This window comes from Lacerta agilis, chromosome 3 (genome assembly GCF_009819535.1).
Source record: "Lacerta agilis isolate rLacAgi1 chromosome 3, rLacAgi1.pri, whole genome shotgun sequence".
Classification (NCBI taxonomy): domain Eukaryota; kingdom Metazoa; phylum Chordata; class Lepidosauria; order Squamata; family Lacertidae; genus Lacerta; species Lacerta agilis.
Genome location: NC_046314.1, coordinates 96,020,283 through 96,033,070, shown reverse-complemented (window position 1 = coordinate 96,033,070; position 12,788 = coordinate 96,020,283). Strand labels below are relative to the sequence as shown.

The 12,788-nt window shown below is 47.1% G+C and overlaps 1 protein-coding gene across 1 annotated transcript in view; it reads right to left on the bottom strand.

The window, feature by feature from the left end:
• The window catches only part of PKDCC (protein kinase domain containing, cytoplasmic), a 41,939-nt gene extending 29,477 nt beyond the window's left edge, over nt 1-12,462 (bottom strand). The window contains exon 1 of the mRNA XM_033145465.1: nt 11,540-12,462. Within this exon, the coding sequence (XP_033001356.1) occupies nt 11,540-12,265 (726 nt within the window). The 5' untranslated portion in view covers nt 12,266-12,462. The remainder of the gene's footprint in view (nt 1-11,539) is intronic.
• Between the last annotated feature and the right edge of the window lie 326 nt (nt 12,463-12,788).

Genomic DNA, 12,788 nt, shown 5'->3' with positions numbered 1-12,788 from the left:
AACAGACCCTTTAGGGAGCGATTTACATGAGACGAATAATAGAGGGTGTGGAAAGACGCAACTTGATAAATTGGGCTGCATTTATTCTGAGAAAGGGCAGTTTGGAAAGGGAGGGAGGGAGGGATAATGTTTTAGCTAACATTATCGGGTACATTTTTACCCCCTTCCTGTTAAAAACTACACTGGGCCTCCCCTCACCTTCCCCAATTTCCCCCTAAGCCAGAATTTGCAGTCCAGCCCTTTCAGAGCAGAGACCTCCGGCACTTGTCTAATAATGACACGGATAGTTATGGCTGCTTTGCAATTGTATCAGCTCTGGGCTTCCAACAGCAGCAGAGTTCTCGCTAACAGATCCTTTCCTCACTCTTAAAGGCTCAGGATAACATCTGGGCCTTTGGGGAAGCATTCTCGCAAGAAAGAAGCACTTTGTGTAATTCATCTTTCCACACCAAGCTGCATCTGTCTTCTCCTTCAACCCACCTCCTGTCTCCTGCCAGCCCCCTCCAGCAACCTTCCTCGGACCCGTGGTGGAGGGAAGAGGACAACCACCTCCAGCAAATTGCCAGGAGGTGGCATTGCTTTGACCTCGCCATCTCGCTTCACCCTCCATCAAGAACCAACCAGGATAAATAATAATAATAATAATAATAATAATAATAATAATAATAATAATTTTATTATTTATACTCCGCCCATCGGGCTGGATACATGCATCACCTTGAGAGGTCTTGTCCACAGCAAGAAGACAACCAACCCTCAGTGAGAAATGTTCTGCTGGGGCCATCATGAGTCAGTGCAAAACAGCAAGGAGGAGGAGGAGGAGGAGGAAGAAGAAGACTGCAGATGCTCCAGTGGGTTGAACTTCATGGTTACTTATCACAGGAAATTTAACTACATTATTACCTACTTTTAGCATCATTGTTTCCTGCCTTTTCTCCAAGGAGGTCCAAGCAGAACATAGGGCACCACTCCCATTTTGTCCTCATGTAACCATGGGAGGTAAGATTAGGATAATGATTTATCCTCACCCTTCTTGAATGAATGAGCAGAGATTTGAATCAGCATCTACTGGTCTGATAACTCTCAAATTCATGACATCACAAGGGGAGCAATAGTTTGATATCTATTCTGTGGTTGGACTGGGACATATGTGTGCGACTTCATTGGCAAATCAGAAAAAAACATTTATCGTATTTAATCAGTAGCTATTCTATATGTACCCGAAGGAGGCTTTCAACAAAACAAAAAACCACCACAGTAAAGAAACACATAAAAACAAAAACTATCACATGTTAAAATGACTTTCCCCATTTTTTCCCCACTGCCAGCAACATTCCAGATGTATACATCTAGGGTTACCAAGTTCAGCCCCTAAAAGCTGAAAGCAGATGAGTAGAAGCCCGTTTTTATCAATATGCACCGAAGAAACACACACCCCTCCAATAAAGTCTTCACAGGCCGGTGGGGGGAAAAATAAGAGCGCTGGTTGGACAGACCCTGTTCCCAGGGAGCCTCTACCAGGTGAACAGAACCCTAAGAGAAATACACCACATTTCCAAAGTCCCTTGACGGTTTCAATCAGCTTTCCTTCCAGTTGGCTCTAACATCACAAGAAGAATTGTTTGAGACGAGCTGTTTATGACCGGCTGAGCCCACATGAGGCTTATAATTATGTTTGATTACAGTAAATCAAACAACGCTATTGTCTCTTTACAATCACAGCCATTGTTTGAAATTAACAGCTAAGTTGCTGCAGTTACCAAGCAAAGGATTTCTCTGTCTTCTCCAGACTGGGCGGTGGCGACAGGTACAAAGTCAATATAGGAATATGCCTGCTGTTTTCCACAGTATTATATATAATTTTTTTAAAAAAAATCCAGGACTTTGGTGATTCTGCCCCCTCCCCTCCCCTCCCCCTTACAGGTCAGGAGAAAAGAGATAGACAGGCCATCAGCTGAGTTTGATGGAGGAGGACTGCAAAGCAATTAGTGGGGCTTCTAAATCTTCAGATACAATAAGTCAGTGACCCAGATCCTCCCCCCCCCTTCTCAATGCCCCTCATTATTAAATCAACCTTAATGAGAGACTCTCCTCCTCCGCTGCTGCTCCTCCTCCACCTCCCTTCATTCCAGAACAAATGACATTCTCATTTTGATCTGCACCTGCCCATCACAATGGCTATGGCTGGCGGGGGTGGAACCACACTTGGTGCGAGATGTGGAGGAACTGAAATTGACAAGCAACTTGAAATGTCCCATAAGGTGTGTGTGTGTGTGTGTGTGTGTGCGCGCGCGCACACACACACACACACACACACACACACACACTTTTGTTGTTCTTATTTAGAAGCAGTTGTTACTGTTGTTATTTTGAAGCAGTAGTTGTAAGGGGGCAAGCCAGCTCATGTATTTTCTTTGCAAAGATTTGTTTTTTGGTACAGACAGGCCTTCCACAACTGAACTCCCCCCCCCCCCATATCCCTTCATCTTGTTTTCTGTGCGTATTCAGATTTTCTTAATGTCAGCGGGGCTGGGAGCAACGCCCTTATAAGAGAAGGCATGCATTTGTTTAGTTTAGAAAAGAAGGAAGGGGGACATCATAGAGGCGTGATTCAACTGAATTATGTTTTTCTCCCCCATAATACTAGAACTCTGGCCATCCAATGTTGGAAAATTCAGGACAGACAAAACCAAAAGCACTTCTTCACACAGCGCAGACTTAAGCCACAGGGTCTACTACCACAAGGTGCAGGGATGTTGACAAACTCTAATTGCTTTAAAAGGTACTTGTAGACAAAATTGTGGAGGATAAAGCTGTCAATGGCTAGCCTTAATCAATCATGGTTGCGATGGTTGTGGATGACCTCTGGTGTCAGAGGCGATATGCTTCTGAATTCCCGTGGCTGGGGAGCATAAGTGGGGAGGGTGTTCTTGCCCACAGGCCACGGTGAGGAGAAGATGCTAGGCTGGACAGGCCCTTGGCCTGATCCATTGGGGTTCCTTCTTCCATTCTCATTTGGCACATCTGGACTCCTGAAGGCGAACACCTACTTATTTTATTTCATTTATTAACATATGTTTGCGCCTGTCAAAATTTAGTGCACAGAAAAGGAAAATATGGTGGAATTCTTTCTTTTTTTAACTCACTAGAAAAAAACAACAAATCAGTTTCCTTACATTTGAGGGTCATCGTTCAACTAAAGGCATCCATGCTGATTCAAACTGCAATCAATCAATCAATTACATTTTCTTATAAATTAAACAGCTGTTCTGAAGCATTTGTGCATTCAGTCTATTTATATCCTGTTAAATGCTTTAAGAAAAAAAAGGGGGGACACTTTATTTTTAGAATATGAACTAGCTATTATTACCTTTAAGAAAAAAACCCAAGAGTCAAAAACAGACATTTAGCTGCCTGTCTATACCGCAGCTGAAAAACAAAAGTAGTTTGTCCAAGTTTGCATAATGTGACATTCTTATTTCTAGGTGCCAGGCAAAAAAACATTCCTCTTTAACCAGGCCTTTGGTTGATTGACATCCTATGCCCTTTTAAAATTGGGGGGGGGGTGTTTTGCGGGGCTGGTGTTATTGGGTTGTTTTGTTTTTATTTTGATAATGTATTTTGTGGCTTTATAGTCTGATTTAATCCTGTGAACCACCCTGAGACCTGCGGTGGTATATAAAATTTAATAATAATAATAATATGGTGGTATATAAAATTTAATTTAAAAAAAAATCTGCCTCCCCTCATCTGCTGCCATTCCCAGTTGGCAAAAGAGGAGCTTGGATTTAAAATAAATCCACTCTTCTGTGAAGAAGCACAGAAAAAGTATTCAACCAAACGTCAACTTAACGAAACTGCTCTTGAAGCCAGTCTAATCTCTGTCGGTAGGAGATTACAGTTTTGGGGCTGTCACTGTGAGTACCCAGCCCCAAGACATCCTAGTTTGTTCTTCCTGTAAATATAGACAGCCCATATATATTCAATCATGTACCTTGACAGGTGAGTGAACTCATGTGGATTATGGGGAGTGAGAGAGAGAACATCCTTGAGATACAAAAGTCCCAGGATATGCAAGGCCTTCAAAGTTCAAACACACACCTTGAATTGGGCCCAGAAACAAACTGGTAATTGTCATAGAACAGGATGAGTATCAGAAGGCACGCAGCAGTTTTCTGCACCGGGTAAGGCTTCCAAGTCACCTTCTTCAAGGGCAGTCCCACAGAAACTGTGTTGCAGTAATCAAGCCTTGACCTTCCAGAGGCATGGGTCACCAATGGAGCAAGAGCTGTCACGTTCAGAAACAGTACTGTAAATAAATGCTTTCTAATGATCCAAAAATGGGGAAAGAAAGTCAACCTGCCACAGAATTTACTATTCTATTTTCACTGCGCAGGGAAGGATGCCATGTGGATTTCAAAACTCATGTATGGGATTGTCTGGAGCCAGTACTGCTTGAAGGGAATTGAAAGGGTAAATAATTTGTGTTGAGTGATCATGTGTGTGTGTGTGTGTGTGTGTGTACACACACTCTGAGATTCCAAGCCACGAGTTCTGATTTCTGATTGGAGATTACAGGCTGCTCCAGAATAAGGGGCTATTTGTGGATAAATAGGCTAATTCACTAATGCTTTGGAGGCCCGTGGCAACCCGTCACTCACCGTAGATGGATGTGCTGCTGAGCTGGAGAGAAGAGCAGGAGAATGGGTGGTCTCCAGTGTATTCCCTGCACTCAAGGAAGCAGTAAAAGGAAAATGAGCTTCTGTTCTTGAAAGCTCTACACTTTCTCTGGACACTAAGAGCTTTGCTTTAGGAAGTTCGCCTAAACAGGTTGGGTTTATTTAGAAAGGCTGTCCCCTCCTGTCAAAATTAAATCAGAAGCCAGAAGGGCCTGGGGTAGGGGTGCCAGGGGATGGAGTTTCAAGCTTTCCCAGAAATTTATATAAAGAGATCAGTGAAGTGATGCTTTTTTGCAAGAGGCTGGTTTTGCCATTATTCACTTCAGAGGACGTAGGATGAAATCAGAAACTAAGATTATAAGGCAGAAGTAATGTTGCCGCGCAAATGCATGCAAAATTAATCTATGGAAGTCTAGGAAAGAACCTCAGATGGGGAAGAATGAGACAAATTCATGAAGGAGAGGCTAATATTCATTATTGTTCAAATTATTATTATTTTCCTTCGATTGTATGTTTATATTATAATATTTGTATTGCACCTTTTTGCCAGGGTGGTTTTATAAGAAATAAAATAAAAGCAAATGAGGGAAGGGGAAAACAACATGTGAAACCAAAATAAGATAAACTCAAGCAAAACTCTTAAAAAGGTCTAGAAAATATGAAGAAGTGTGCATGCACATCTGAAGAAGTGTGCATGCACACAAAAGCTCATACCAAGAACAAACTCAGTTGGTCTCTAAGGTGCTACTGGAAAGAATTTTCTATTTTGTTTCGACTATGGCAGACCAACACGGCTACCCATCTGTAACTAGAAAATATGAATGACTCCACTGGCCAACTGGAAAGATGAACAGAGTAGTAGGTACCAGGTGAACGGCACCATCACCAAGAAGGCCCTGTCTCTCTCATTGCTAGTATACACCTTAACTCAGATGTGGGGAGCAAACAGAAGGCAGCCTCTGAAGGAGGCTTGGCAAGGACCAGGGGCAGAACATCTGCCTGGCATGCAGAAGGTCACAGGTTCAATCTCTGGCATCTCCAGGTAGGGCTGGGAGGGTCCCTTGATCTGAATCACTGCCAGTCAGTGTCAACAATGCTGAACTTGACAGACAGATGGTCTGTCTCAGCATAAAGCAGCTTCCTAAAAACTTAAACACAGATAGGCTTATATGAAGGCAGGCAGTCCTAAATGGGATCTCTGAGTTTAGAGGACCCTCGTTATGCTGAGGCAGAAGCAGAGAGACAGTTTGCAGGGGTTGCTGCCTTTATCATCATCATCATCATCATTAGCAGTAGTAGTAGAAGTATTTAATGAAATACTGCTTGATGCCAAAAATAGGCTTCTAAATGGCTTCCAAAATATAAAGGCCAATTGCACAAACATTAAGATATAGACATTCGTAATTAATATATACCCTAAGGCAACAGCGCAGCTATTAAAACAGGAGGCTTCAGGCTGTGCTGGGGGCTTCTCAAAAATATTGGGACTGGCCAGCATTCAAAATATGATTCTGGACTAGATGGAACTTTGCTGCAATCCAGCAGGGCTCTCCATAGCATCCTTACAGAATCCAGCTTCCAGAATGGAGACAAGCCCAGTTGAAAAAGAAAATGCACTTTAAAGCTAAAATGGAATGAGACCCGCACTTAAACCATATTCCAAAACCTCTCAAGGACAGAACAGATTCAGCCTTCTGGACTCTTAAATTGATTTTGGCTTGTCTGGGCGTTTGTTTGTTGGAGCATGCCATTAAATCCCGCTCAGTTTTAAAATGGGAAGCTCTAAAGCAAAGGCTCCCAAACTGTGGCCTGCAATCTTCATTCAAGGGGCCCCACAGTGTGCCTGCAGATCTGTGGTAGAAGCTGGGAGACGGCACATCCATTTCACTTAATATTTGATATTAATTTTTAATGCACTTTTTAATTGCTTCTTTTCTTTCTTATACAGTATTGCATTTGAAGTCTAAGGAATTACAATTGGTACAATGGGCAGAAAAAAATATTTAAGTGGTCCACCAGGACCCCCAGTAATTTTCAAGTGGTCCATGGGCAGAAAGGGGGGCATTTGGGAACCGCTGCTAGAGAGCAATCTTCTGTAGGGTTCTAGACAGGTCGCTGCTCACTATTTTGGAGCAGAAAAGAATCAGACTGGAGTGTTTACAGTACATCCTTAGCTTGATACAACCTCAAAGCTGACTGAAATCCTTTGGGGGGGGGTGTTCTAAAAAGCATGAATATTGAATACACAAAACAGAGAGCCGCACTCTGGTCTTACCCCAAACATTCTCTGAAAAAGCTATTTCAAAAGCACTCAGACCAACAATAATCTATATGTGGGAGTGGGTCCATGATAATACAGTATCCAGCTAGATCTGCTGGCTTCCTTTTTATTCAGATCCTTTGCCTGTAATGCCTTAGGAAGCATTTAGTGCATGTCTACATTTCACCAAGATTTTTTTTAAAAAATGAAATTATGCTGGCGGTTTTTCTTATTTCACATCCGCCTTCCCTCCAGTGTGCTGGGGATCCTGCTCAAGTAAGCCTTACTGAGCCTGCGAGGAAGCCAAAGCAATCTAAACCCCATTGGCAAATATGGTTCTGATTATTTAAATGAAATTTACTCATAATTGGGGTGGCACTTAATCCATGAAGTCGTAATTGACCAGGCGGGAGAAAGAGGCTCTGAAAGGAGGTAACTAGATGGCCCTTGATTCTCTTTCAACGTCCTCCCCATCAGGATATTTGCTCACAAAAGGAATTGGGGAGGGGGGGGAGAGAAGATAGGCATTTCTTAGACATGCTCCATGGAATTACAAATAAGACGGAACAGCTCATTGCGCCTCCTCTAATTTTCATGGGCCTAATGGAAGAGACTTGCTCAAAACAAATCTTTTCTCTGCAGAGCGGCTGGGTGTCTAGAGAGAGGCTAAATGCCCGGCTTTTGATAGAGGCTGAGCTTTCATTGTGTGAGGAGCCCAGCCAAATTCTGTGTGGGTGCCCCCACCCCACTGAAAAGCGCACATAAGCTCTTGTTAACAACCACAGTCCTTAAAGAGGCCTGAAAGCGATGGCTACAGCTTGAGATGAAGTCAGATCCTGGCTGTCTGAGAGACCCTGGAGCCCCGATTGGCCTCTGGGAATTCTCTAGGGCTGGTACTCCTCAGCATGCTTACTTGGGGGTAAACCCATTTCAAAACTCAGTGAAACTTCCTTCCCAAGGACAGGTTAGATTTTTGCCTTAAGGGTGGCTTAGCCCCAAGACACTTTTTCTCAAAACTGGAGCTAGTTCAAAGAAGTGGCTCTGTCCTGAGTGTGGACCTGAAAAGGGATCATCCGTATGAAATGCAACTGCCTGAATGGGAGGCTGCCCCGGGGTATTGCTGGGGATGGGGGGAGAGAAGAGGGACTTACAGTCAGGTTTGCGCATGTTGATTTGGAAGGCAGACCCATCAGCAGATTCACTGTGGATTATTCCCAGGCATAGGATGGCAGCCAAACAGTGTGGCAAGGGAGGGAAGAAGGGGTACAAACAGGGAGTCTCTCTTTATCTCAGAATATGACATTGTCGACAGGCGCAAAGGGGAAGAACTTGCCCACATCCATCTCCAGCGAGAAACACAAGGTGAAACAAAGTCCGCTTTAAAAACAACAACAGAGGGGGGATGGGGAGGGAAGCTTTAACTGTCAAGCTCCATCGACCGCCTTGTCTGCGCTTTTGACAAGACCAATCTGATGTGCTCCCGAGTCAAAATTGCTAACAGAGAGCTCCTTCTCCTCTCGCTGCTGTTTCTGGAGGGGGGAGATCTCTCTCTCTCTCTCTCTCTCTCTCTCTCTCAGGAGCGGGTCATCTCCCCTCCCGACTCCTCGCCGCTCCCCCCCCCCCCCCGCTCAGAATCGCAGCTATGAGCCGTTTCTCTTTCTCCTTCCTGAGCAGGAAGCGATTGCCAAACCGGGTCAAAAAAAAAACCTAGAGCGTGTGCATTTCGATCTGTTTTACGCCCTGATTCGAAATTCGAGTCCGAAGAGACTCAGGCTAGAATCTCTGTTCCCAGGGGCACCCAAGCCGATTGGAACTGCTTTGCCGATCGACGCCTCCTGTTACGGATACAGGTGGGTGTACAGCTGTTACGGAGCAAGGGGTGTTTGGCATCGAGGTCGCCCAGACTCTTGTTTAGACAGATTGCCCACACACACAAGTACACACCGGTATTTTATTTTGGTGGTTCTGTATTACAACTATATTATAGCGGGTGATGATGATGAAGAAGAAGAAGAAGAAGAAGAAGAAGAAGCTATAAAGCTCCTCTCGTATATGAACTCCTATCGACTTCCGTTGGGTTTACTCGCGAGTAAGCGGGAACAGGATTTCCAACTTTAATCGTTTTCAGATCCCATGCCATTTCAACGGGAGAAAGTGGAGGGTTGATTTAATGCATCCGCAGCGGTGTGTGTGTGTGTGTGTGTGTGTGTAGTTTGCAAGTGCTTCAGTCTGCCAAAATACGGTGTGATTTGTTACCCGTAGACATCAGCTGGTGGATATTTGCACAAAACAGGAGAATGTATGAGATCCCTGTCCCGAGGAGCACCGGGAACAGACATTCGGGCACCATAGGGAGGCTTGACCTCCGCGAGGAAAGGGGGTTCTTTCTAACACGAGTATTTAAAATCCCGAATTCAAACCTGCTCGTTCTAAGATCGGACACGAGGCCCTCGCCGGCTAAGAATTGCGGCTAAATGTTATCGACGCCCCTTGTCTTGCTGAACGCAGAGACCCGGTTCACTATCCACAACTTAAAGCGAGCGCTTAGCGGTTCCGAGTCTGCAGCTCGGCTCTCTCCATTAAGCGAAAGCCAAGGTTCTCTTCCAATTAGGCATTCACGGCGCTAGTCCTCCGGGTGCGCTCGTGTGCTGCCGTGCAAGCTCAGGCAGAATCCCACTGTGCGCCGCGCTACTGAAAGAACCGACGTGGCGGAGCTGTGAACTCCGCGACCCCCTCATCTCAGAGAAGATCCACACCGATTCGACGGGACGCCTAACCTCCCAAGAGTTGTTGAAAGCTTGCCCGATTTCTCCCGGGTTTCTGGCACTCCCCTGTCTCCAGCTCAGAGAGATTAAAACGGAGAGCTGGTTGGGGGAATCTACACGTCTCTACCTCATTTCTGCTGCTAGAACACGTCGATCGCCCACGTCTATACGACTGTGGCACTCCCGGGTTTGAACATGCGGGACTGCCACCATCGCGGCTTACTCAGAACTTCATTCCAAGAAGCGTTTCCCCCAGTCGACGTAGGAAAAGTCCTATTTATTTACCCCAACTCCTCAAGTTTTCTTCTTGATCCAAATGTTTAGGCTGTTAACACAGCACAAATCATCGGGCAGCAACAGATAAAGAACTCTGTGCGACTCCCAAACTTGGCACGTTCTGCTCTCGACAGAATTCCCTCTAAGCCTACACTTCTTTAGCTGTGTATCTCTGTGTTACGAAGCTACCTTAAACCAAGGCAGACCATTGATCCATTTAGTTCAATATCGTCTCCACACTGAGCTGCAACATTTCAAGCGGGGTTTCCACCCCAGCTCTACTTGAAGTTGCTGAGGATTAAACTAAATAACTTTGGGGCGCAAAACACCAATGAGCTACGGCCCTTCCTCTCTCTCTTTTTTTAAGATGGGTTTTAGTCTTAAATCCACTAGAATATTTCCAATTTGGGCTTCCTCAGAATTGCGGCCCTCTCTAGCGCAATAAAAGCAGCCAAATATTTCTGATTTATCCAGCATCCTCCCCCATCGGATTAGAATTTCCGAGGTTTAGGGGAAATACCCCAAAACAGCTGTCTCCAGCATCCCGACCCCAAAACACACGGAGGAACGTCAACATCCTATGCATGTATACACGGAAGGAAGTCCCACTGAGCTCAATGGAGCTTACTCCCAAGTCTGTGAGTTTAGGAAATCAAAGCGATTTAACTGGCACATAAACGTAAGGAAGCAAATCTCATGGGGTTCAATATTTAGGTTGCAGTTTATGCCCGGACTCCAGTACACGTTCCACGAAACTTACTGGGACTTCCTTGTGAGGAGACAGCGTTAGGTGTCGAGGATCGGGAATGCAGTCTAACCAAAATCACCAGACCTGATCCTGATCCTATTCACTTTTCCCTGCAAGTGCAAATTCAGAGAGTTCTCTGTCACGCGCACACGCACCCAAAATATCATCTCTCTATGATTTATTTCCAAATGAAGTTCATCGGTGGCCAAAATGGGCTTTGGAACTAAATCTTGGGTTGGAAAGCATGGCAGCGCATGTTTGCCTTCGGACAGATCGCAAGGGAACTTCCAGAAGCAAACGGGCCTCGGATCTGTTGCCAGACGGCTCGATCCCATCCCAAATCACACTTCAACACCTAGGTGCCATCTTCGCCTTGGGAAGAGCGAGCAGCAACACCGAGAGGTCGCACGTGGCCGGCCTCGCTGGTAAACTTCCCTAACTTGACGCGTCAGGACTGTGGTGCAGATTAACTCTCCTTCCACAAACCTGCCCGTTCCAAGAGAGCCCAATTAAAACATCATTATTCCAGAAGCAAAGAATACAGCCCCGCCGGGAATTGGCAGTACAATGGCTTCCCTCCCAAAATTCATTTTTTCCCCTAATCCAATTCACGTCTAAACAATTTTGCCCATGAATAAGCCAAGATCTCAGAAAAAAAATTAATCCAACGCCAAGGTTTAACTAGGTTTCTCCACTCGATCGCTCACACAATTATTAAATAATAAAAACCAGTGTGTCCGTCTGCGTCTCTCTACCTCCCCTCCCTCTACCCCAATTCTTCACACCGGGGACCCCCCCACACACAATTTACCTGGAGGATGTTGGGGTGTCGCAACCTCTGCAACAAGACCATCTCCTTGGCGATCTTATAGGAAGCCAGGCGGTAGCAGCCTTCCAAGGAGGCGTACAGCTTGACGCAGTTGTCGATGTCGTGGCCGCCGAAATCGACGGACTTGAGGGCCACGGCCAGGCTCCGGTTGAGCACGGCTCTGTAGACGGCCTTGGTGTAGCCGGAGCCCAGGTAGTGCACGTTGCTCACGTTGCCGATGTCCCGGCAGCCGAGGGCCAGCGGGCCGAGCGAGAGCTCCAGCTGCGCTCGCGGGTGGTCCCAGGGCGCGCCGCCCCAAGAAGAAGCCCGGGGTCCGGGCAGCTTGGGACTGCTGCTGCTGCTGCTGCTGCTGCTGCTGCGCTCCGTGGAAGAGGACGACGAGGAAGAGAGCCGCTGCGGAGCGAGATCCATTAGACGCCGCTCCAGGGGTCGCACTGCCAGGCGAGCGCCGGCGGCAGTTGCCTCCCGAGGCGGCTGGTAGCGCAGCACCTCCTCGTAGCGCTCTCGGATCTGCCGGGCGAGGTCCTCGGGGAGGGGGCGGCTGCTGCTGCTGCTGGAGCCCGCCAGCGAGTGCGTGACGCCCGCGCTGAGCTGCTGCTGCTGCTGCTGCTGGGGATCAAAGGCCGGAATGAAGAGGACGTTGAGCAAAGTGCCCAGCAGGAAGGACATGCAGAAGCCGGCGGCCACGGCCAACTTGCGCCGCTTCATCGCCCCGGAGAACTCGGGCAGGGCAGCGATCGCGGCTCGCCGCTGCTTGCCTCCGACCTCCGCTGCTGCTGCTGCTGCTGCTGATCAGCTTGGCTGCTGCGAGCTCCTTTGCAACATTCCAGATCCGCAGCAGCCAACGGCCAAGGAAATAAAACCACCAGCAGCTCTCCAAAAAATAAAAACACCCACCAGCCGCCTCTTCACGCTGCCCAGCCGCCGCCGCCGCCGCTCCGCTGCTCTGCCACCCGCATGACACTTGCCTCCAGCGCCGCCTTTATAAAGCCTCCCCGAAGCGCTTATTATTAGCTGCACCCCTGCGAGGAGGGAGAGGGGAGTTTGCATTTGGAGCGGGGGAGGGAAATGTATTTGGAATCCTCCGAGCGTTCTGCACACATGGTGACGCCGCCTGATTGGCGGTTCGGCACCGCCCGTGAAACGCGGAGAGCGGCAACGGGGGTGGATGGGAAACGTAGTCTCCCGCTCGGCGCGGAGAATGGAGAGCGTGGGGAGGGAGGACTACGCG